A 25,339-nucleotide genomic window follows, 5' to 3' on the forward strand; every position below is an offset into this window, starting at 1 on the left:
TAATCTGTGAGGAAGTTACTACTATCTTGAATGTTCCCTGTCGGGACATGGATCACTTCCTGGTGCAGTTGGACTATTCTTAAAAAATTTCTGATTGTTACAAAATGCATCACTGCCCCAGCTATTCCTACAAGATAAATGGGTCACAAGATTAAACAGCTAACTGCTAAATTCTGCTTTTGTATGAAACACTTGCTTGGGTGCTGAGGCACCTGCTGGATGCCTGTTACAAAAATCAAGCCTTAGCCAGGCGGTGGTGGCACTCACCTTTAATCCCTGGGGAGTCTGAGACAGCAGATCTCTGAGTTGGAGGCCAGCCTGGTCTACAGAGCAAGTTCCAAGATAGCCAGGGCTACACAGAGAAACCCTGTCTTGAAAAGAAACAAAACAAAACAAAAAAAACCAAACCAAAATTAAACCTTGCCCATACCCAGACAAGATATGAGTTAATTTGACTCCCCCAAACTATAACATTGTGGGTTTTGCCTTTATAATCCTTTGACTGATAATAACCAGGACCTTACTTAGAGAACGCCCTAGTTTGTCCTGGCCAGGCTCTTTTTAATAAAAAGCCTCTAAAGTTTACTAATTTACTAAAACTAAAACTTGAGTCACACTGGTGAATGTCTGAACGACCTCTGACTCACAATGAATTCACAACGCAGATCAGGCTAGTCTTCAGCCCCCAGAGATCCAACTGCCTGTGCTGAGAGCAGGATTTAAAGGTGTTGCACCACTACACCCGGCTTTGTTCTGAAATTTTTAAATTCTCGGCAGTTGCTGTGCTAAAAAATAAACAAAAAAGTGTTCAGGGACTCCGGTTTCTGAGATGTGTGACCTTTATGGGGTCACAGAACCAGCTGTGAGCACCGCAGGGCCATTTGTTCAAGAAGGAAAGACTACAATTCCCAGAGTGCGCCTCGTGGTTGCCAGGGGCAACCATAGAACGCAGACTAACAGAGGCTGAAGTCTGAGGAAAAACTGATCTACTCCTACCAGCCATGGGGGTAGATTACTATGCTGTGCTCCAGGTCACTCGCAACTCAGAGGATGCCCAGATCAAGAAGGCGTAAGTGGGAGGGATCGGAGCCCGGTCCTGCTGAGGCAACCCTACCCTGATGCCAGCCAAACCGCTTCCCTGCGCAGTTTAGTGCAGGAAAGGGGCACCTCTGTCCTCTTGCCTACTTTTATCCTGGCTTTGGGCTGGTCAGGACACAGAATGGAAATTCAGACACACCCTTAGTGCACCAGTGGGCTCCCCGTACCCAGTCCTCATGCCTCTTAGCTCTACTTGGGTCATGTCCGAATTCCTAGCTATGAAATGAGAACAAAGGATCTTTCGGACCTTACCCTGAGTCTCAAGGAGATTACAGGACTGTGAACCAGAAATGACCTGACAAGTGGATGTTACAGTTTCCATTCTGGTGATCACACGGGTTTTTGTCCCTGACTGATACTCATCTCTGAATACCTCTCTCAAGTCTCAAGGACTTAGTGAAAGTCTAGATGCAGGTGTGATGCTAACTGCCTGTAATCCCCAAATGGTTTGTGGTCAGCCTGGCCAGCACAGGCTGAAGAGCAAGGTTCTGTTCTAAAAAGACAAGGGATAAGTGTGATGGGGGAACATCTAGGACAGAAGTCAGGCTGTATTTCTGAAAATTTTTGATCTTTAAACTTCTTTTCTTTGGAAAAAAAAAGTTTTGGGCAAGAATGCATTGAGCACTAACCTCTTGAGTTGTGCACAGAGCAGGTCTTTGTCACCGAGTATGTATCGTTATAAAGGATTACCTGGGGCTGTGTTGAGAGGCGAGCAGCTTCTTGAGAGGCTGTCCTGATAATTAAGCCAAAAGTCAAGGCCTGAAGGAGGATTAAGGCTCTGCAGTAGGCTGGAAAGGGAGAGGAGAGACTGAACTTGACAATTAATTGTATAATCAATAGTATAAAGAAAAAAGGAAGCATCTGAGGCAACTTGAGGTTTAGGGGTACACCAGATGCCTGTATTGAACATGGAGGTGCTTTTCTGAGAGTTTTTTTTTTTTTTTAATCATTGTTTTACTTAGTCCTCAAGTGACCCTGAGAGGTAAATGCCATTGTCATCCCAGGAGCTTGTATGCGACTAATGGAATCAGAGATCAGACACCATCCCTACCTCCCTGGGCCAGGTTCTTGTGTAGACTGAAGTGAAGTGTCCAGGGGAAAAAGAAGACAAACTCACTAAACAATTGAGAGCAATTCCGTACAGTGGATGAGTCACCCTCTGTTCTGGGCTTTCACTGGCCAGTGATTTATGAGTGGAAGGTTGCCATGAGAGAAATCAGGTTGCCAGTGGAACTCAGTAAGGGAAAGGTTACCATGGCAAACAGAGATAAACACAGCTTAGTTACTGGAACACCAACTGCACTGGCTAGTTTTATGTCAACTTAACACAAGCTAGAGTCATTTCAGAAGAGGGACTCTCAATTGAGAAAATGTCTCCACCGTATTGGCTGGTGGGTGAGGTGCATTTTCTTAATTGGTGATTGATATGGCCCATTATGGACTGGACCACTCCTGGGTGCTAGAAGAAAGCAGGTTGAGCAAGCTAAGAAGAGCAAGCCAGTAAGCAGCACTCCTCCAAGGGCTCTGCATCAGCTCCTGTGTCCAGGTTCCCTCCTTGAGTTTCTGTCCTGACCTCCTTTGATGATGGAAGATTTGATTTGACTGTGAAAATGTAAGATACAACAAACCCTTTCTTTCCCAAGCTGCTCTTAGTCATGGTGTTTCAGCACATCAAGAGAAACCCCGAGACACCAAGTACGACACACTCACTCAAGCTTTCCGTTCCTGATCTTCTAATCTCTTAAAAAAACAAAAGTGTGGAGGAGGAGACAGACCAAGGAGATAGGAGACGGCCCAGTTGGTAGAGTGTTTGCTGCTCATGCAGGAGGACCTGAGCAGGAAAAAAAAGCTGTGTTTCATTTGTACCCCTGGTTCTGGGGAGGCAGAGAAGGTGGTGAATTCCTGAGGCTGCCTGGACAGTCAGCCTAGCCTACTTGGAGAGTTCCAGGTCAGTGAGAGGCTGTATTAATAGCTGAGGTGGACAGAGGGACAAGAGGAGAGGTTGTCCTCTGGCCTCCACATGGGTGTGCCCACATGTGAACCTGCACAGACACACAAATAGGCAACACACACAGTTTTTAAAGGACAGGAGTTGTTTCAGGATTAAAATAGGATCAGATGCGATACTGTATATGAAAATACCCAGAAATCCCTGGCAGATGGAAGCATGAGGTAAGAGTAATGAAAAGAATTGTATGTTCCTGTTGACAGCCCATAACTCTTCCACTGTAGCAACTTTTAAGGCTTGAGCCTTGTGAATGCTACATTCTCTCATGGGGATGTCTTGAGACAGGCAGATCCCTGGTGCTTGAGGACCACCTGCTGTAGTAGAATTTGTGAGCCCCAGGACAGTGAGAGACTGTCTCAAAAAAAAAAAAAAAAAAAAAAAAAAAAGCAGAAAGCAGTTAAAGTTGACTTCTAGCCTCCATACACATGCATGCATGCACACACTCACAAAATACCGAGCCTGCATATCGAAGAAAACCTCCATGCTGATTGCTGATCATCAAGTTATCAAGTTCTTCAGTATTACTCATTCACCCTTTTATTAGCATATATCCATCGTTTCATTATTTCATTATCGTACCCTGTTTCATTATGACATTTGCATGTACCAGGATCAAACACACACACACACACACACACACACACACTTCATTTGTTTGTTTGTTTGTTTTTGAGACAGGGTCTATGTAGCCCTGGGTGGCCTGGAGCTTGCTATAAAGACCAGACTAGCTTCAAACTTAAGAGATCTGCCTGCCTCTGCCTTCCAGTCATATACTACCACACCTGGCTTCGTCCCGTACATTTTAAACCATGACATCATCCTTTCTCTCCCATTCAAGACAGCTGATGAGAAAAGAGATGTTATTGTGGAGAGAAAGTAGGGGATTGAACCTTAGCTCCAGGTGTCTGGATTGCCTGATGAAATGAGTGTGAAGTGGTTCAATGGGAGAGTGATGCCATAGTATTTTAGGGGGAAGAAGAGAGAGGAGAGAGGAAGGAGGGAAGAAGAAAGGGGAGAAGGAGGGGGTAGGAGGAAGGGATAGAGGGAGAAACCCATTCTCAGCTCGCAATAGGATAGAACTGGGTTATTGTGGTTGCAGGGAGACATGGTTCTGTCACAGTTTCAGGAAGGAGAGGCAGGGCAGAGTGTTTTTTTTGTTTTGTTTTGGTTTGTTTTGGTTTTGGTTTTGGTTTTTTTTGTTTTTCGAGACAGGGTTTCTCTGTGTAGCTTTGGAGCCTATCCTGGCACTCGCTCTGGAGACCAGGCCGGCCTCGAACTCACAGAGATCCGACTGCCTCTGCTGGCATTAAAGGCGTGAGCCACTAACGCCCGGCTTGGGCAGAATGTTTAAGAAGAGAAATTATGAGATTTGGTGACTACTGGGATGGGAGTCAAAGACTATACTTAGATTTCCAGCTGTGGCACCTGGGGAGTAATGAGGGTCCTGTTTGGGCTGTGAGTCTGGCGGGAAGAGAGTGAAATGCAGTGGCGGGGCACAAATGTCTGCAGCTCAGGGAAGCAGGCTGGTGGGAGGTTGGCATCAGCTATGTGAGAGATGAGCTCAGCCTGCAGACTGTGAAATGAGAAGAGAATCCCGAACTCCAGACGGCTGTGTGGGAGGGCTGGGCTGGGACAGGGACAAGAGCCCAAATCAGACCCAGCAGGGGCTGTGTGGGGTCAAACTGGGACTGAGTGTCTTGGGCTTCGATGTTTTCTTTTGCCTTCCCTGCCACGCCCTGCAGCAGCAGGCTTCCTTGCCCACATGCCTCCCCTGTACCTTTTTCTAAAGGGGGAGGTGGCGGGGGGGCGGGGGTAGGGGGGAAGCAAGAGGGTAGAGGAGGAGAGCAAGTTTCAGCTTCACTGAAACTGTTTCCTTCCTATGGGCGCTCTCCAGGCTGCTCAAATCTCTTACCTGATGGTCTCAGCTCCTGCCAGGCCATGTCCACATCCTTCAGGGTTTAGTACAGTTCCCTGCTGTCCCTCGTAGAGGTCCGGATGGTCAGCATGGCCCAGCACGTCTAACTCAGGTGCTGCACTGTCTTTGTGATGGTCTCCTTCCTGCACCTTGGCGAATGATACCTTTATTAAACTCTCCACAGAGCACCCACTCCACCTCGTCCCTCTTGACTCTGTGTGTCCTCAGATGCTGCAGGTGTCCTGCGACTGAGTGATGGGATGGCAGATAGTAAGTGGGACAGGAAGAGAGTGCCAGGGCTTGATGGGACCTGAGGGCTTGTCATACACCTGAGAAGCCTGTATCAGTCCTGGTCTTCTGTGAAGTAGAGACAGAATTAGATGGAAATAGTGTATGACCTGAACTTGTTCTGCAAATAAGCAGAGGGAGACTTCAGACTTCAGTGATGGCCGAAGACCTGTGAAAAGAAAGGGAAGGCAGTGCCAGGTAGGGAGAATTAAGTATGGCCTGTGGGGAATCTTTAATCCAGGTTGTGGTTTGAACATGAAGAGCCCACCCCTCTAAAGGCTCATATGTAAAAGGCTTGGCTCCTAGCAGGTTGTGTTACTGAGAAACATCTGGCTCATGAGGGTATAAATTTCATCATTAACTAATCATTAATTGATTAAGAGATCAATCCCTACATATTGGAGTAGGCTATTACAAGGTAGGGACTATTAGAAGAAGCAGGCCTCTGGAGATTGGCCTTTGATGTCCTGTCCCCAGATCCTCCCTCTCCGTGTTTCCCTTTTCTTCCCTTCCTTCCCCCTCCTGTTTTCTCCCTTTCCTTCCCCTTCCCTCTTCCATCTCTGTTTCCTCCCCCCTTCTCTTTCTGGCTCTCCTTCCTGGCTGTAAAGCGGGTGAGCAGCTTTGCTCCTGCCGTGGTGCTCAGCCTAGAAGCAACAGTGCAAGCCAACCATGGATGAAAACTATTAGCCAATATAAGTATTTCTTCTTGACCAAAAGCTAATGTGGGGGTGTCTGTGTCTCACAGGTAGACTGTCACAAAATCTTACCTGCACTAGGTCTTGGCTGTGGGAGCTAAGGGGACAAGCAACCTTAGAACAGATGTCTAGGTGGCAGCTGTCAGGGCTGCCAGAGAATTGTGCTCTCTACTCCAAGTTCTCTTCCAACAGATACGAGCAGCACATCCCACAGTCACTGATGTCTGTCCACAGCCACTGATATCGGTGCTGCTTTCCACGGTTCATAACAAAGCTAGATAACAAAAGTCAGCCCTGAGCCATGCTCCAGTCCTCAGAAGCAGGTCGGAGACAAGGGCTTACTTTACCTCCCTCCTCTAGGTACCGGAAACTTGCCCTGAAGAACCACCCGTTGAAGTCAAATGAGCCATCTGCACCAGAGATATTCAAGCAAATAGCAGAAGCCTATGATGTGCTGAGCGACCGTGAGTGATAATGGATGGGGCTGTCACTCAGCCCTGCGTTAAGATCATTCCTCAAGTGTCTAGGCAGTCAGGTTTTCTACGGAGAACAGGAGACAGTAAGCAACCATCCTCCCTGCCCAGTATCTAGACAATTTGAGGGCAAACCGGGCCCTCAGGTGGATGGGCTTATCGCTCACCCAGCTGAGGCAGTGCGGAAGTAGGGCATGTTCCCCTGCCTCCAGCCGGGCAGAGAGGAGTCTTCCTGAGGTTCAGAGAAGCACCGTGGCTGCTGGGGTGGAGGGCTGAGGAGGAGCAGCCATTCTCACTTATCCTTCCCAGACTACCTCCAGGGACAGTGGGAGCAGACAGCCACAGAGAGCATAGAGCCATAGGAAATCTCTTTTTGGAAATCAGTTGTGTGTGGTGAGGACAATCCACCACCCAGCAAAGAACAGCTGGCTTCTCTAGGGGCTGGTCTTGGGGCCCAGCTGGCTCTCTAGGAGCTGGTCTGGGGCCTAGCTGGCTTCTGTAGGAGCTGGTCTTGGGGGCCCAGCTGGCTTCTCTAGGGGCTGGTCTTGGGGGCCCAATTGGCTTCTCTAAGGGCTGGTTTGGGGACTGTGATTGTAACTTCTCCAGCCCTGTCTTTTCAGGACTCTAAAGTTTGCAAGTTGAGAATTCTTTAGATTGTAAAATTTTAATGTTTTAGAATTCTAGTCTCTTTCCCAAGACTGAACTAGGCCAAACCCAGGTGTGTGCCTGACCCTCAGTCTCCTAGGTCCTCCCAAAAGCCCATCCCAGTAGAATTTTTCTCATTGGCTTTCTGGGCTGTCTGGCCATCCTATAGAATCTATAGGATAGATGAATAACTCTGACATGCTAACTTGTAGAGACTTCTAGGCAGCAGGTTGCAAGAGCTATCCTTGCCCATCACCGTCCTGAGCTCTCTGACTGCCCCCCAGCCTCTCCAGTCACACACACCCCGGATCCCTCCTCAAGGTCACATGTGTCCACAGCTGTGAAGAGAGGCATCTACGACAAGTTTGGCGAGGAAGGCCTGAAAGGTGGGATTCCTCTGGAGTTTGGATCCCAGACTCCATGGACAACAGGCTACGTCTTCCATGGCAATCCTGATAAAGTGTTTCATGAGTTTTTTGGGGGAGACAACCCCTTCAGTGGTAAGAATCCCAGCCTACCCCTTGCTTACTGGTAAAGAACACAGCTACAGAAAATACCTTTCTTGATGGTTATGTTTGGCTGCTTTTTATTTGTTCTGTATTATTATTATTATATTATTAATTATTATTATTATTATTATTATTATTATTATTATTATTATTATTATTGAAATATGTATCCCAGGCCAGCCTTGGACTCTTTGTTTAGCCTAGAATGACCTTAAACTCCTGATCCCCTGACTCCCAAGTGCTGGAATTACAGTCATGTGCCACCACACCCAGTTTTCTTTCTTTTTTTAATTTTAGATTTGTTTATTTTATTTGCCTGTAGAAATGTGCACATGTGTGTGCTTGGTGCCCAAGGAGGTCAGAATAAGGCATCAGATCCCCTGGAACTAGAATCAGGGATGGTCGTAAGTCGTCATGTGGGTACTGGGAACTGAATCTGGCTTCTCTGCAAGAGCTCTTCGAGAGCTCTAACCACTGAGCCGTCTCTGCAGCCTCCTAGGTTTGGTCTCATTCTGTAGTGCATGTAGCTCCAAATTCATTTTGTAGTCTAGCTGGCTTTGAACTCATGGCAACCCTGGTTTAGCTACCCAAGTGCTAGAATTACAGGTGTGAGTCACCACATCCAGCCTTGTTTTATCTCTTTGAGAAATAAACACAGTACATGGAGAGAAAAAGAATTGTTCATTTCTTTATCTGAGGCTGGAACTCTCTCTTTAGCCCAGGCAGGCTTCAAATTCTCCAGCTTCCCAAGTGCTGGGATCACACATGTAAACCACAACACCGAAATTCAAATGGAACTTACTGAAAATATTCTAGCCCTCCATTTCCTTTCTTCTCCTTGATGCAGCCATTCTATGTTAGCATCCCCCATGTCCTTCCAGAAATCTCCTCTGTCTTTAAAGATATTCTACAGTGCTGAGGATTGAAATCAGGGCCTTATATAGTCAGAGCAGTGGTTCTCAACCCGTGGGTCACTTCGCCTTTGCCAAACCTCTATCTTCAAAAATATTTACATTACAATTCATAACAGTAGCAAAATTATAGTTACAAAGCAGCAATGAAAGTAATTTTATGGTTGGGGTATGCCCACAACATGAGGAACTGTATTAAAGGGTCGCAGCATTAGGAAGGTTGAGAAGACTTTATCATGGAACTACTTCCTTGATTCTTTTTAAAAAAGAACTTTCACTAATTTATTTAGAGTGTGTAAATCAGAGGACCACCCTCATGAGTCAGTTGTCCCCTTCCACCTCAGGCACTGGTGGTGACAAGTGCCTTTACTGGATGAGCCGTGACACTGGCTACCGGCCATCACATCTTAAATCCCTGCACAAATCTCCTACTGTTAATGAACACTTTACCATCTAGCTTGACACACTCATTCCATGGCCTTAACCACCTGAAGCAGGGTACATAACAGCCACCTCTGACTCCAGAGTACAAAGGGCCCTCTCACTCCACAGTCTACAAAGGGCCCACAGCTAGCAATATATCATAGTGACCAAGGCTGTGGCCAAGTGGTCATGTGGTATAGGTCCCAACTCCATTACTCAACCAGCTATGGAGCTGTGAGCATTCTGTTGGCCTCTCCAGCAATGAAGTAGTAAAGAGGAAAGTCGCTGAGTACAGAGCCTGATTCACTGCAGGCTCTCCCAGGGTTTAGCTGTTCATCTTAATGGTGTAGGCAGGACAAGCATTACCCCATACCACAGACTGAAAAACTGAATTCTAAAGGATTACAGTACTCCAAGCAGACTTGGAAGGTATCTCTCTTACAGCCACCAGGCTAAAGGCAAGGACATCAGGCAGGCTTTGGATGGAGGGCAGGCAGAGGTAGATGAGGGTGAGGAAGGGAGACTGAGGCACGCTGGTGACCACTCACAGTTGCCATCCACCTCCAAGTCCTTCATGTCATCCCAGAGATCTTGAGTCTGCTTGTCTAGAACAGTCATGGGGGAGTGGACAGAGAGGGGCCAGTAGGGCCTGGGGAAGTAGAGTGGACAGGTGGTTCTGACCCATTCTGTCTGAATGGAGTCTTCTCGGCACTATCAGGGTCTCCCACTTACAGTGATGCCTTAGCTCGTTCACGAAGCAGGAGCTGCCAGCACCTGGCTCAGTGGGAGTCCCAGGAAGCACTGGGGCCTGGCAGGCCTGATGCTCACTGGTCTGTAGCTAATAGCTAATGGTAGGCTTCTTGAAGCCAAGTGTGGTGGCTCACACCTGTTGTCCCATCATTCAGGAGATTGGAACAGGAGGATTGCCTTGAGTTCAAGGCTAAAACCAAATGAAATGAAACAAATGGTTCCTTGTTCTGTGGCTCTGAGAGGTGGGAATGATGAGCTGAACCTTGGGCACTGAAGAGGTTCAAGGGAATACAGCGTAGGATTGTGTGTGTGTCTGTCTGTCTGTCTGTCTGTCTGTCTGTCTGTCTGTCTTTTTGTCTGCCATCTGTCTGATTTGTGTCTTTGGACATCAATTCTGTTACTCATTTTCCTATCTCCTTTAGAATTTTTTGATGCAGAAGGAAATGATATAGATTTGAACTTTGGGGGGCTTCGGGGCCGAGGAGTCCAGAAACAAGACCCTCCAATTGAACGAGACCTCTATTTGTCCCTGGAGGACTTATTCTTTGGCTGTACCAAAAAGATTAAGATCTCCCGAAGGGTAAGCTTGCTCCTCTTAGCATGCACCATCTAACCCTACAAAGCTCCCTGTCACCTCCCCTTCCCCACAACTCAGCGATCCTTTCTGATGGAACTATCAAACCTTAGCCCAAGAAACTCAGTAATTTTAGATTTTAGAACTCTAGAATCTGAAATTTGAAATGAATAATGGAGGAGATTCACCCTTCTTGTACAGAAGTCACCTCTGCAGCCACCTCATGGGGACAGGATCCTCCCCTTCTCAGTCCAGCCCCACCCTTGTGGAAAGTAAAGGAGTAGGAGTGAGATGAGTCTCCCTGGAAATGAAGTCAATTCCAGGGTATTTCCAGACCACATCCCAAGGAGTGTGTGCATGGCCACAGGGTGGACATGGAGGTGGGCTGGTAGTTAGTCTCTAAGGTGACAGTTTAGGGAAGACCTTTGTGAGCAACTGCAGCATTCAGTCCTTGGCCTGACCCTGGCCTGCGGCCCAGCCCTCTTCCTCCCCTTTGCTTGGGGGAGATGGCTGTTGTGGTCATGCTTTCCAAAGGTGGAACTGTGGGCTCACGGAACTGGGGACATGATGGGAGCATGCTTTGTATGAGGTTCAATATCTTGCCTTCTGAGAGGTCTGATACACTCTTGTGACCAGCCCCCTCTTTTATTCATATCAACCAATACCTTCCTAGAAATTGAAGTCTGGGTCTCTAGTGGTCATGTACTAGACAGCGAGAGGCAGTGGAGCCTAGGGTAGGCCAGGGAGGACTTTGGGATTAGGCCAGATTTCTGGGATTTGGAAAAGGACACCTTTCACTGTGTTCCTGTTTGTGACCAGAGCTCTTGGTGACTGGTGTCTCAGGCCACAGTTTCATCAGTCTGCCTTGCCTTGGAGAGTCACAGGCTCTTAGATGCAGTGTCAGTGGGATGGAAGTGGAAATGGCTCTAGTAGTTCATCCCCATTGCTATGAGTACTGTCTGAGCATGGACTCCACAGAGCCTTCCCTGGAGCTAATCCCCACCCCTGCCCCTACCCCCTCTCACTGTAGGTGCTAAATGAAGACAAGTATTCCTCCACCATCAAGGACAAGATCCTGACAATCGATGTGAGGCCTGGGTGGAGGCAGGGCACACGCATCACCTTTGAGAAGGAAGGGGACCAGGTGAGAGGGACAGAAGCTGGCTCGGGTCAGTCACCAGACTCACATGGTGGAAGGACTGAGAGGGAGGGAGACCATGTTTTTTCCTGTCCCTACACACTCTGATCTACTAGAGTGATATGCCTCTAGAGTCTCATCCCAAGGACAGAGCCTCAGAATGCTTCTGTGGATGCAGCTTGGAAGAATTACCATTTTACATAGTTGGAAAACTGAGGCCCCAAGACAGAAGGAAGGGATTTGCTCAAGATAAGAACACAAAAAAGTGCTGGATGGTGTTGGTACATGCCTTTAATCCCAGCACTCAGGAGGCAAAGGCAGGTGCATCTCTGTGAGTTCAAGACCAGTCTGGTCTACAGAGTGAGTTCCATCCAGGACACCCAGGACTGCACCAAGAAACCCTGTTTCGAAAAACCAAAATCAAAACCAACCAACCAAACAAACAAACAGAAAGCTAAAAGAAGGGCTTGGGGAGGCGGCTCAATGCCACCCAAGGATGGAGACCTGGACTTGATCCTCAGCACCAATTAGAGCCAGGCGCCCCTGTAATCCCAGGGCTGACAAGGCAGAGAGACAGAAGGTCCTTGGGGTTTGCTGGCCAGCCAATCGAGATGAATTAGTGTCCTCTAGAGTCAAAAAATAAGCTGGAGAACAATTGAGGAAGACACCTGATGTGAGCTCCTAGTCCTCTCCTAGTCCTCTAACACATACATGAGTATATGCCCTCACACACACACACACACACACACACACGCACGCACGCACGCACGCACCACGCACGCACGCACGCACGCACGCACGCACGCACAGGCATGCACACACTTGCACGCACACACGTAGCTGGCAGGAGACTCAGCCTCCCCTACAGTGTTCTTGGGTAGTAATTCCCAACAAAGCCCCAGGAAAGAGGCTTCTCAGAAGCATTCCATTAATGATGATTTGGAATTGCAACACTTACCTGTGGAAAACATTGAATTGTTATGCTAGAGTGCCTAGTCCTTACATGTTGAGATGAAGTGGTATAATGGAGAGCTCAGAGCCCAGAGAGAGGAATTCCCTTGCCAATATCTGCTCTCTTTCTCACCTTAAAATACTTGCTTTCAACAATCACCCTTCAACATGGTTCACTGGGAGTCGAAGCTACTCAGGAGGCTGAGGCAGGGGGATCGCTTGAGCCTAGGAATTCACGTTCAGCCTTGGTGACTATGTCAACTTGGGTGATATAGTGAATCCCAGGCTATTCCGGGCTATGGAGTGAGACCCTGTCATAAGCAAGTGGGAAAGCACACAGATACCCAGTGCCAACATCCCCCGCTCTGGGGAATATTTCCCAACCTCCTCGCATGGACGAGGGTGGCCTTGAGCTTTCTGAGGAATCCCCATCTGGCTATTTCTTGCACTGGGAGCTGCAGCTGGCCTCACTTTCTGTCTGCAATGACCAGAAGAGAGGTTGGTATTCAGAGTGTCTCACTGAAGCAGAGAAATCATTGCTGGGTTACTGTTAGGCAGGGAAGATGTCAGCTTAGTGTCCAGCTGTCACACAAGGAAGTCCTGCCCCATGCCACTGAGTACATTTGCTTTGGGCATGCTCCGTAGAGAAGTGCTTTGAAAGTAGGGAATGATCCAGGTAGGCGTCTTTAGGGAGTGGTCCAAGGCCACACTGAATGGCCTTCTAGAAAACTGGGCATAATTGTCCATTGCACAGGTGAAAATCTGGAGGCAAGTAGAGGCAGGAACTTGGCCAACTCATAAAACAATAAACCTGTTACCTCTTGTCTTTCCCTACCCAGGGCCCCAACATTATCCCAGCTGATATTATCTTCGTCGTAAAGGAGAAGTTACACCCTCGATTCCGCAGAGAGCGCGACAACCTCCTCTTTGTGTACCCCATTCCTCTGGGCAAGGTGAGTGGGTACAGTGCAGAAGGGCATAGGGACCCAGACTGAACTCCACTTGCAGCAGCTAATTAGGCTTCATGTTTTCTTCCCCAGTCAACTTCTAGAAGTCACAGGGTCCTGTGGCTCTCCTTCCTTCCTTGCTCACCTCCCCATCTTTCCACACACCGTCCTGACCCTGCTGCCCCCCCCATCTCAACATATCCAGCTGATACTCTTCAAGGTGCTGCTCATTCTTTGCACTTCGGGCCTCAGAGTGAGCACACCTGTCTGGCTGGAGCACTTTCACACATGCTCACCTCACCCTGGAGGCTCTTCAGCTACTGTCACTGCTGTGCGGCTTTTCCTCCCACAGAGCCTGTCATCTCTGCCTCTCAAAACCTTACACTCTGTCATCACCAGTCTGACCTACCACACTTCAAACTGGAAGGCAGGTCACGGCACATTCACAAGTAGTTCCTGAACAGCCTTTTGTCTCCCTGGTGTCCAACGCAGGGTTGGAACCCAAGTAGGCTCCCGAATGCTTCTAAATAGAAAGAGTGTGGTGACACTCTGCATACCCACCTCTCATTTGAATCTCCCCAGGCTCTTACTTGCTGCACAGTGGAGGTGAGGACCTTAGATGACCGTCTGCTCAACATCCCCATCAATGACATCGTCCAGTGAGTCTATCCATCTAGTAACAAGAAAGGGTGGACTGATACTTGGAGGGTGGAGTTGCTCAGGCTGCAGTCACAGAAGGGTCTCCCTCCCAGGCCGAAACTCAAATCTGCCAACCTCTCTGGCTGAGCCATGGGCTGTGTTCACCCTACAGAAGGGATGCCTTTTTCTGATATGTATGAAGCCCCGGTAGAGGCCGGAGAACCCCAGTGTCGGTCACTCTCTTGCCTCCATCCCCCAAATTCCTCATCAGAGAATGCATACATGGACCCCAAGTCTTTTTCCAAGGAAGGTTCCAGAGAGGGGAGGTTGACTCAACCCCCAGAGTCTGCTTCCTGCTTCCTAGGGAGAGTTGCACAATTCCTAGGGTGTGATATTTGGAACAAGCCAGTCTGCCACTTTTTCTAGCATGTGTGACTATCCATCTGCGAGAAGCTGTAATAACAGCCCATTCCTGTGGTCCTGTTAGGAGTTAGGGTGGTGTGGACCCACTGGACACTCTCTCGGACACTCCTATGATCTTCTCTTTCATCCTTCCCTTTCTCAGCCCTAAGTACTACAAGATGGTGCCAGGTGAGGGGATGCCACTGCCTGAGGACCCTACCAAGAAGGGGGACCTCTTCATTTTCTTTGACATCCAATTCCCCACCCGCCTCACACCCCAGAAGAAGCAGTTGCTGCGCCAGGCATTGCTGACCTAATTCTGGGACACCTGGGCGGGAGCAGGGATGGAGAGGGCTAGCTGGGCCTCAGCCACTCTTACCCACTCCACCCCCATAGCCTATGAAGATAGCATGAGAACTTAGGCTGATATAATAAAGATTCCTTTCCTGTCCTCTAGCTATGACCTGGAGTGTTCTGAGAGATGCTTCCTGCTCCGCCTTCCTGTAGGATTCCAAAAAGCTAGGCACCTGAGGCCCCATTTTGGCCTCCTAGTCATGGACTGTTTGTTCCCTGAGACTTCAGAGCCTCTTGCTTCCATCTCGGTAGAATGAGGCAGGGCTATGTGACTGGCCCTGTCTGAGGTCCCTCTACTCTTGCCATTTCACAACGTATATGTGTAGAAGGAACCTTCTATGGACTGTGCTGTCATGAGAAATAGACAGGAAAAGCAAAGCACAGAGAGATAGGACCTATACCTGCACTCCAGTGTCTGTGGCTAAGCTGCCACCAGAACCTTAGGCCACTCTGTATAGACTCACAGGCTTCAGTTAGAGTCACACCCAGAACACAATGCCAGAAGAGCTCTGCCTCTGGCCCTGGTTCTGTGTTTGTGAGATGGGGCTCAGGCTGCCTCTGGGCCAGTTGTCTGGGTGGCATGGCATCCAGGTCTGCCCCTGACTATTGCATTGGTTACTAACTCACCTCATTAGTAGAGCTTACACCTTGCCTACCCTTGTGAGGACTGGGGTCATTGGTAGACTCATGGTTAGATTATAGAGAGGGTCACAACAACATTCATTGCCCAGGTGGCCTGGAGGAGGTCCGGCTTCCGGGTGTAGCCAGGGCTGTTTGACCCTCACCAGTGCCTTCAAAGTTAACAACATTTTGTTCCTCATCCATGCTGAGGAGATCACCCTGTCTGGGGTTTGAGTTTAAGCTATGATGAGGTCTAGGCTCATGGGCAGCAAGCAGGTTCAATAGCTTCTGAGATGTGAGGAAAAAACAAAACAAAACAAAACAAAAAACCAGATTATCCGCATTGTTTAGAATCCTGCCATTCTGAGTACCATAGCAGTTTAAGGATTTTTTTTCCTTTTGACCTTTCAAAAAAAATTTTTTTTTTTGTTCTGGGCATTGGTGGCACACACCTTTAATCTCAGCACTCCAGGGGCAGAGATGGATGGATCTCTGTGAGTTCAAGCCAATCTGGTCTACAGAGAGAGTTCCAAAACAACCTCCAAAGCTACAGAGAAACCCTGTCTCAAAAATTAAAAAAAAAAATTTTTTTCTCAAGATAGGGTTTCTCTGTGTAGCCCTGGCTGTCCTAGAACTTGCTTTGTAGACCAGGCTGGCCTCACACTTCAAGATCCACCTGCCTCTGCCTTCTGAATATTGGAATTAAAAGCATGAACTACCACACCCAGTTTTTGTCCTTTTAAATTCTGAGGCAGGGTTTCAGGTAGCTGAGGCTATCCTTGAACCCCTGATCCTCCTGCTGCAGCGTTCCACACACTGGATTGTAGGCATGTGCCACCATGACCAACTAAAAGGTTCTTTTTGTTCATTTTTAAATCGGTGTTCAGCTCTTGGCAAATATTTTGTTTTTGAAGATGTTCTGTCTTGTACCTGCTGGCTCCAAACCCCTGGGCTCAAATTATCCTACTGCCTGCAGCCATCTCTGAACCACCAAGAAGGCAGCAATAGTAAAACCTTAAGATTCAGGGTTAAGGGTGGTGGTTCACATCTTTAATCCCAGTGCAGCCAGGGAGGGTGCTGAGGCAGGTGGATCTCTAAGTTTGAGTCTAACCTGCTCTACAGAGCAAGTTCTAGGACAGCCAAGATTATACAGAGAAACCCTGTCTCTAAAAACAAAACCAAAAACCAAGCTTTGAGATAAAGACTCTGGGACTCAAGGAAGCATCTCAGGGTAGCAGTCAAATATGGGCCTTGGGTCAGATACTTCACTTCTCTGGTCCCTTTTCTGGTTGTTTTTGTTTTTCAAGACAGGATTTCACAATATAGCCCTGGCTGTCCTGGAACTCACTTTGTAGACCAGGCTGGTCCTGAACTCACAGAGATCCACCTGCCTCTGCCTCCCAAGTGCTGGCATTAAAGGTGTGTGCCACCACACACCTTTTTATTTAAACAAAGTGTTTTTGTTGTTGTTGTTGTTTTGAAGGTGTTTTGCCTGTACCGTATGTGTTAGTATACTATATGCATACAGTGCTTTCAGAGGCCAGAAGAGGGTGTTAGATCTCCCTTCGATTGAAGTTACAGATGGGTACTGGGTCTTGAACCCAGGTCCTCTGTGAGAGTAGAGTTTTTGACTGCTGAGCCATTTTTCCAACCCTCTGAGTTCATTTTTTTACAGTAAAGAATTCAACCCTTCCATAATGACCTGTGTTTGAAAAGCAGATGGTGAGTCAATCACTGGCCTCTGTGACTGACATGGAAGTGATTGTAACTGCCTGCTGTGAGGGCAAGCCTCCAGCACTATAGAGAGATTGTGGAAGAAGGACTTTCGGCTTTCTCTAAGGCTGCTGACCCTCCTGGAGGGCTCTGTGGGAAGCCTGGCTTCAGCCACAGACCTTTATGAGATCCCTGTCATCTCAATAACTGGACTATAAGCAGGGCTTATCACATACCCACTCATATCACTGAGGAGGCTTCTGGTACAGTTTTCAATGATTGCCTCCCTTTTATCAGGTCTTCTGATATCCTAAATCCAGTGGTCTCACACCTATACCACATTTCTGGCAAATGAACTATTGTGTGTGCCTTCACTTGACCTGTTTGTTAGCTGTTGGTAGACACATCTAGGGTAGTAAACTGTTCCCTGAAGGATGTAACACAATGGCCGGAACTCCATTTGTTGTGTCCTTGTATGGTGCATCAAAGAGCACCCAGGCTGCACTGCTGGCCCACCCTCATTGTGGCTTGCTGCCTCAGGCCTGAAACCATGACTGGAGTTATTAGAAGCTGAGAAGTGGGTGCACTCTTCTCTGGGAGCCAGTCTAACAGCCTGGCTTCTTGCCAAGCATTGGGAAATTTGCCCTCTAGCTCTGGTCCATGGCCTGCTAAGGTAGGGGGGGGGGGGAGAGGCAGCAGCCACAGCAGCTTTAGGCTGGGAGGACATCCTGTTGGCCAGGCCCAGCTTCACAGCAACTGGATACAATTCCCCAAGGACCCTGGACACTGTACACCCCAAATCGGCCCTTATCTGAGACAGGCATAAGACGTTTGAAACCCATATAGGAAGGGCCTTGGAGACTTAATGGGCCCAGTCTGGTTCTGGGACCCCAGTCCCTGCTTCTTGAAAAGCAGCCCTGTCTCCCTCTCTTGCCTGAGGACAGCTGGAAAAAGGAAAAAACTGAAAGCCTGGATAACCAAAGCCTCAGCTGGTCGCCAAGCTTGGAGAGGGTAAGACTTCCAAGAGAGGGCCCTTAAAAGTCAGGTATGGTGCTGTAATCCCAGCACTTGGGAAGCTGAGGCAGAACTGTCATAATTTTGAGGTCAGCCTGGACTACACAGTGAGTTCCAGGCCAGCCTGGGCCACAGTGTGAGACCCTACCTCAAACACCAAACCAAACCAAAATCCCTACAGGGTGGATGTTTGCCAGGGGCATGAGCCCAAGCCTTCAGTGGGTCAGGCCTGCCCTGTCCCTCTGGTTGAGAGCATATCTCAGGGTGTGGTTAGGGACAGCCCAACTTGCCCTCAGTAGTCTATGACTTGGGGAGGTAGGTTGCTATGTGTGAAACAGAGTAAATCAAGCCCCAGAGAATGGAAAGTTCTGGACTTTCTCTACATCTCCCAACAAGCTGTTGTTCAGGGGCAGGGGTACTTTCACTGTGCAGATTGACAGGCCTGGCCAGTGAGGGTGGGGAAGGCAGCTCTAGAGAGCCAGGGCCCACAAGGGATGGGCAGGGTGGGCAAAGGTTCTGCTTTCTTCTTGGGCTGTTCCTCTGTCACCTCAGCCCAGGCTGGGTCTGGAAGAATGGACTAGACGACCCCCACGAACCCTTCTCGAGATGGTAGAGGTAGAATGTGGGTCACTGGGTTCCTCCTCTGCCTGCTAAGGTACTAAAAAGGGCCACTGGCCCAAGACCTCTATACCACAGCTTATGAGAGATAGAAGACACCAAGGTTGAGCTTGCTTTATGGGTGAAGGCTGGCTGAGCTGGGATGAGGATGAAGACAGAGATTTGGGTTTAACTGTTAAAATGACTGAGGGCTTGGGGTCTTGGCTGGTGTCAGGCTCTCTCACTGTGGGGCCATCAGCACTGAGGCACAGGGAGATAAGGTGGGAAGGGAGGTGAGGTGAGGGAAATGAGGGGCTGGGAAGTGGTGTGCGGCTGGGCAGAGGACGAAGAAAAAGGCAGACAGGGCAGGGCAGTGGGGTCCAGGGCAGCAGCAGGAGACGCTCAAAAGGGTGCCTCCCGGGACTCGTAGGCAGCCATCAAGGCCCTTTTGAGCTGCTCATAGGTGACAAACATCACTACGTTCCAGGACCCCAAGCGGAGGAAGGAAGGCATGAACCTAGAGAGAGAAAACACAAGTCATGGAGGAGGCACCTCCTCCTCCTGCTTCTACCACAGGCCTAGCAATCCTCCCCATGGACTGTCTCAAAGGAAGCTAACAGGACCTGGTGAAGAGCCCCACAGCTGTGTGCCCAAGAGCAAGACTCCTGAGTACCTGGCTCACTAGTTCTGCCCAGCTGAGGAGTAGAACCCAGCGCCTCGAACTTGCTGGGCAAGCACTCTACCACTGAGCCACCTTGCACCCAGCCCAAATCCCCATTTTAACCTTTTTTTTTAAAAAAACAACAACAAAAAAAAAACCAAAAAAAAAAAAAAACAGAGGTGACAGCAACTATGGGATGTTTAACCCTTGGTTGCATCTCATTTCCAGGTGGTAAGGCCTGGCTGGAGTTGGGTGGGGGGATCAGAGGCTCACCCCTTGTAGAAGGCTTGGGGCCCCTCCTTCCGGAGCATGGCGAGGGCACAGTGGCCTGCGCTGTGGTACTGGCCCAAGGCAGAGTTCATATATCTCGTCTTGACCACATCGACGGGGGAGGCAATGATTGTGGTGCAGAAGCCCGCCCCGAAGGCGGAAGTGAAGTGGCAAGGGAGGTCATCTGCCAGAGAGCAGCAGGAAAGGCTGTCAGCTCTCCCCAGCCCACCCTCCCGGTCATAGGTAACAAACATCACCCATGACTTTTAAGGGTTAACAAAACCTAGAGTTTTAAGGAGAGAGTTTTTTTTTTTTTAATTTTTTTAAAAATTTAAATGGTTAGAAATATAAACTCTATAAGTAAAAGGCAAATAAGATGAAAAGACATGGTCTTTAGGGAATGAGACCCCTTCCCCACCAGCTCTTACTGACCCTAACATACCTGTCATGAGGTTGGCCTTCAGGAGAGTATCCTTGATGAGGTCATAGGTCACCAGCTCAGCACAGTTGACAATGGCATTACGGGCAACATTGGGAGAGGTCCCTGCAGAGGAAGGAGCATTTGTGAGAGCCCAGGGCATGGGAGAGGGGAGGGGAGGACAGGAAAGCTAACACCCAGTACACACCTTTCCAGAGGCCTCGGATTCCCTCCTCTCGTGCAATGGTCTTGTAGGCTTCGACAGTGCTCTGGTATCTCCGACCACCACCAGCCCGGGCCTGAGCCTGGAAGCGGACCTTTACCACATCTGTAGGTTGGGCCACAGCGACAGCCAGGGCACCTGTGGTGCTACCTGCCAGGAGGCGGCTCCCGATGCCTGCATCTGTGGGCGCACCGAGGTCAGTGGCCAGCCTGGCTTGCACTCATGTACACAAGACTCTTGCCAAACCACCGTGAAACTAGACTACTTTTGCTCCACAAAGTCCTCCCAGGGGTATAACAAGGAGTAATAAAATGGAGACAGTACTTCTCAAATGTGTTCACTTAAGCTTGGGAAATCAGAGTCAGTTCCATTAACAATTGTAAAAACCAAGAGAAGTGACTCTTCCTAGCAGAACTGGACTTGAGAGATAGGTTCTCAGCTGAGCTCTACCTCTCCTATAGTGTGATCCTGGGAAAGACATCCTTGTCTGATGTGCTCAATTTCCTCACATGTTAGGAGGGTGTGGTGACACATACTTGGGAGGCTGAGTGATGTGTGAACTCCAGGCCAGCCAGGGCCAATAATGAGACCCTGTCTCAACCCCCTCCCATCTAAGGAGGGTATATTGAGATGCAAGAATGCTGGCTGTTGGGGTAAAAGGATGTGGTTACGTCTCTCCATTGTGCCTTTGTCTCAGTCCCTCTCCCATTTCAAGCCTCGGTTTCTGTATCTGTGACCCAGGAGGCCACCTACTGCCATGGCAGTTGTGAGGACTATCATAGACGTACACCTTGCTCAGAGCCAAGACAGCCCTGGTGCTCAGATAACAAAGAATGGGGGTCATGTACACTTCTCCACTCCTCTGATCCTCCCAGGGGTCTTGGAAAGCCTAAAGGAGCCATTCAGCTATACAAACTAAGGTCACTCATCTGCTGTGTCCTAGCTGCATACTCACGCTCTGAGCCCTTGGTGTAGAACTGCTTTACTGAGTCGTAGAGGCCAATGCGAACAGAAGCAAAGCTCATCTGGCGCTGCAGGCCGGCAACCAGCCCGTTGTAGAGGCTGCGTGGGCCCTCGGTGCGCACCATGGTAAGGATGGTGCCCAGCACGCCACGGTACTGGGCGTTGGCTGCGGTGCGCGCTAGCCCTTGACACTCTCCTTGGATCTGAAAGACCAAGATGGAGTGGCTGGGAGCACAGGCAGACCCCTCGCCAATCTCTTGCTAGCTCGAGGCTCCTCATCCCCCCTGAGGAGTCTGACCTGGGGAGGCAGCGGATTAGATAGCATCGGGGTGAGGGGGGGCTCATTTCGTCCTCACCTGCAGCCGGACTTTGGCAGTATCTAGAGGAAAAGTGATGAGATCTGCAATGCAGGCAGCTGTCCCAGCTCCCAGGAACTTCACGGTGGCTGTAGGGGGCACATCTGTGGCCTTGAAACCAACCATGATTCTGCTTTTCCTTCTACCTCCCAGAAGATGGAGAAAAAATGGAGAAGTAGGAACCTTCAGTTGGCAAGACGAGACAGAGGAACTCTGCCGGAATGGAATCTAAGCCAAAAGAAGAGAAGCCCTTCAGTAACAGCCCCCACCCCTACCCCTCGCTTCCCGCTCACCGGTCACCACATACCTACCCCTGCCCCGCTCCCTAAAGGCACTCAGGTCTTCCCAGGAGGGAAACCAGGGGAGAGCACCAAGAGTAGTCAAGTAGGGTCTGGGAAGCAATTCCTGCCTAGGAGCTGAGATTCTGTGAAGTGCTCCCTCTTATTTAGCACAGGAACTATGGCTTCCGGGTCATCCCGAGGCTGCCTCACAGCCACCAACTGGCTTCTGATCGGTTCTGTGGGTCCATCCCAAGGGCTGACCGAGTAAGGGAAAGTTCTGCCAGAGCAGGACCTGGCAGGCCAAATCCCATGGGTTTCTAGGCAAGGGAGGTTCTGGCTGGTATGTAATTACTGAAGGAAGAGACAAGTTAATTCCAGCCTTGCTTTTTCTTTTTTGGTTTTTTGAGATAGGGTTTCTCTATGGCTTTCGAGGCTGTCCTGGAACTCGCTCTGTAAACGAGGCTGGCCTTGAACTCTCAGAGATCCACCTGCTCAGGCCCTCTGCTTCCCCAGGTGCAGGTTTACAGATGTGCACCATTCACCCTCTCCAGGCTCACTGGCAGGCACAGGGGGAGGATAGGAGACCCCGGGCAACCAGGAGGATTGTTTGTTTTCCTCCAGTGTAGGGACATTCTCAGTTCTTTGTGGTGGGGTGGGAGGTGCAGGTCCACAGCTATGCAGGAGACACAGGAAACCAAAAGCTCCATTTTGTTCTTAGAGTTGGAACACCACCCTCCTCACTGCCCCAGGAGGAAGTGAGCCCAGCACCCAGTGGGGGGAGGGTGACCCAGCAGCAGCTTCTTCCCTAGTTTCACTTCTCTGATTTCATTGGAGCAACTGCTCTGAGCCTGGCTTGATTGGCTGCCTGTGTTGCTAGGGCTCAGGAGGAAAGCACTAGCTGGTGGAGGGAGGATGTGGTGGTAGTCACCTGTGAGCACAGACAGCCATGGAAACAAAACAGCTGGGACAAACAGGGACATCAGGGCAACTTGGACTCATAGCAACGCATTCAAGAGCACCTCTTGGGGCAAAGCCAGACCTGATTCATGTTCGCTTGAGTCCCTGGGGCTCAGTGAGACTAGGAGTGACAAATTGTAAGGGTGAAGGTGATCCTGGACTCCTCAGCAGACACCTCCTTCTCCTAGGTCTGACTCCACTGATCCTACACTCAGGTAACCCTGAGAAATCCTGAGAGTGGCTGTGAGGCAGCTGCTCTCCCTGCTCTCTGTTAGATGAGCGCTCGGAACCATCTCTGCAGGCTCCAAAAGTGCTCTGTTTGGCTTGCATTGGACTGCCTCATTCGTCTCCTGTTTTCTTAATCCCAGGCCTTAACAGGCCCGTCACAACGGAAGTCCTTCCATGCCAATTAAACAGTTCTGAGACGCTTTGAACAGAACTCTCCTCTAGGCATCAGTGACATGATGTGAGAATCTATTGCATGTCTGCCTGATCTTGAGCTAAGTGGTAGCATGGTGTGAAGCCCAGAAAGATGAAGTATCAGTTGCTCTCCAGACCAAAAACGTGGCTCAGCTGACGTGAATGCTGCTCAGGGTTTTCCAAAGGTCAGTACCTTGAGAGTTGCATATAGAAGCAAAGATCGCCTGTACTAAAGCTCCTACTACAACTATAAGATCCAGGCCTAGAAAGGTAACCATACAAAGGTAAGGTGGTGCATACCATTAGTTCCTGGACTTGGGAGGTAGAGGCAGGTGGTCTACATAGGCCAGCCTGGTCTACATAGGCCAACCAAAGACATATTGGTGAGATCCTGACCACCCCCCCACCAAAAAAAACAAAAAACAAAAAACAAAAAACAAAAACTAGGACCAGACAAGTAACCACTATAGGTAGTAAAAACTAACACCCAATTTCTAATCTCATTCACAGGGCCGGTCAGTCAAAGTTAGAAGGGAAGTTCCTACCAGCAAGATGGGTAAAAGTGCTTACCACTGAGTCTGAGGAACTGAGTCTGATCCCTGGGACCCATATGGTAGAAATTGTCTTCTGACCTCTATCCGAATGCCCTGGTACCTATGTGGTTTCACACACACACACACACACACACACACACACACACACACACACACACACAAAGACAAAACACAAATACAGAACCAAACACCCAATAAAGCTCCTGTCCCCCTGCTGACTGCTAGGGGGACCTAGAACCAGTTCTGTCCCACTTGGTTAGGCTCTTCCTTTAAACACTGCAGTCCGCCATCTTTAAGGGCCTGAAGGCGACCAGGGTGATGAAAGCGCTTACTGAACTGTGAAGCACCACTTGCCAGGGTGGAGGAGGGGATTTCTGACGGTCCTGCTGACCTCAGCCCTAGACCACAGGCCTGAGAGGGGGCAGCGGGCATCCTTGGCCTGGCTCTCACCTGGCTCTGAACTTTGAGGTCTCACACTGAGGCCTCCAGGATCAGGCTTCTCTAAAGGTGTCCCGTTCTTCAAAGCTGCCAGTGGCTATCATCGCCTGATTCCCTCGATTTTCCATAGAAAGTGGCTGGGAGACGAAACACTTAAAGGTCATACTATGTGTCCTGTGGGTGAGAGGAAAGACGCCAAGTTTAAACAGGGATATTCTCTTCGCAGGACCACAGCCTACAAAGGAAAGGACACCTGCCACGCAAGCCCTTCCAAACAAACTTACTGAGAGGCAGCCAAGACCTGTTTTCACTCAGGGTAGCCAGGGTCTAGTTAAGCGTACATTGGGGCAGAGCCAGGTGGACTCAGGAGTCTTTGCTCCCACACTCTGGCTGAGTTCCAAACTTCTACAGTTGTGTAGATAAGCAGCCTAACTGTGCTGGGATAGTCACTTGACTGTTGAGTGGAGCATTGTGTCTCTTTGTGTGCGATCATGATAAGGCTGGCTCAGTTCTTCTGTGTCCCTACTCCCACCTCTGGCCTTGGGCAGATTGGAGAGTCTGACAGGGGCCAATTGATCTCCAGGCCTCCTCCAGGCATAAACAACCCCAGAAACCAGAACAGACTTTAGGGCTTATGGCCCAGAGCAGCCTGATGACAGTCATTCTGGTCATCGCTGACGTGGACCCCCCATATCCACCCCCCCAAAAAAAGACAGGCTGGGTGCATCGTGGCCGAGGGGAAGTAGTGGATGGATAAAGGCTTACCTTACAACCAAATGGACTCCAGAGACAAAAAAACAAAGGGACTTAGGAGGGAAAAGACAGAAAGGGGCAAGAGAGGGCAAACTAGGACTCCAAGGAAGGGAAATGAAAGAGCAAAGAGAGATGGAGTGGGAGGGACCAGGTGCGGCCGGCGCAGGGCTGGGACCACGCTCACCGGACCGCAGGAGAACACGGGAGTGAGGGCCGCTGTGTCCGACGGCTGTGTCCGATGGCTGCCCAGGAAGCGCTCAATCCGAAGGCACTGCGGGCGGGACTGACAGTGGCTGTGAACCCGCGGCTGCAGAACTTAAGCCTTGCGGGCGTGGTCGGGGCGTGGTGTGGCCGGGGCGGCGCCAGGGTGGCTCACTCCT

The 25,339-nt window shown here is 49.5% G+C and overlaps 2 protein-coding genes across 9 annotated transcripts; one reads left to right on the forward strand and one right to left on the reverse strand.

Annotated features, from left to right (window-relative positions):
• The first annotated feature begins 669 nt into the window (after positions 1-669).
• Positions 670-19,509, forward strand: Dnajb13 (DnaJ heat shock protein family (Hsp40) member B13). 7 transcript variants are annotated; one of them, XM_027407783.2, is made up of 9 exons: positions 670-1,069; positions 6,365-6,468; positions 7,335-7,622; positions 10,138-10,295; positions 11,320-11,433; positions 13,218-13,331; positions 13,908-13,984; positions 17,999-18,065; positions 19,153-19,509. In XM_027407783.2, the coding sequence occupies exons 1-9, from the start codon at positions 1,002-1,004 to the stop codon at positions 19,348-19,350; spliced, it is 1,188 nt and encodes a 395-aa protein (XP_027263584.2). In that variant the 5' UTR covers positions 670-1,001; the 3' UTR covers positions 19,351-19,509. The 7 variants fall into 7 exon arrangements, with proteins under 7 accessions (XP_027263584.2, XP_035298249.1, XP_035298246.1 ...); XM_035442355.1 differs by having other exon boundaries at positions 671-1,069; positions 7,407-7,622; XM_035442356.1 differs by having other exon boundaries at positions 674-1,069; positions 7,461-7,622.
• On the reverse strand, positions 18,795-21,708 carry LOC100758980 (mitochondrial uncoupling protein 2). Of its 2 annotated transcripts, XM_035442360.1 has the most exons (6): positions 21,557-21,708; positions 21,193-21,403; positions 20,223-20,417; positions 20,039-20,140; positions 19,600-19,780; positions 18,795-19,182 (listed from the first exon to the last, which is right to left on the reverse strand). In XM_035442360.1, the coding sequence occupies exons 1-6, from the start codon at positions 21,680-21,682 to the stop codon at positions 19,068-19,070; spliced, it is 930 nt and encodes a 309-aa protein (XP_035298251.1). In that variant the 5' UTR covers positions 21,683-21,708; the 3' UTR covers positions 18,795-19,067. The 2 variants fall into 2 exon arrangements, with proteins under 2 accessions (XP_035298251.1, XP_035298250.1); XM_035442359.1 differs by lacking the exon at positions 20,223-20,417.
• Positions 21,709-25,339: the final 3,631 nt, after the last annotated feature.

Source organism: Cricetulus griseus, chromosome 3 (assembly GCF_003668045.3).
Source record: "Cricetulus griseus strain 17A/GY chromosome 3, alternate assembly CriGri-PICRH-1.0, whole genome shotgun sequence".
Lineage (NCBI taxonomy): Eukaryota > Metazoa > Chordata > Mammalia > Rodentia > Cricetidae > Cricetulus > Cricetulus griseus.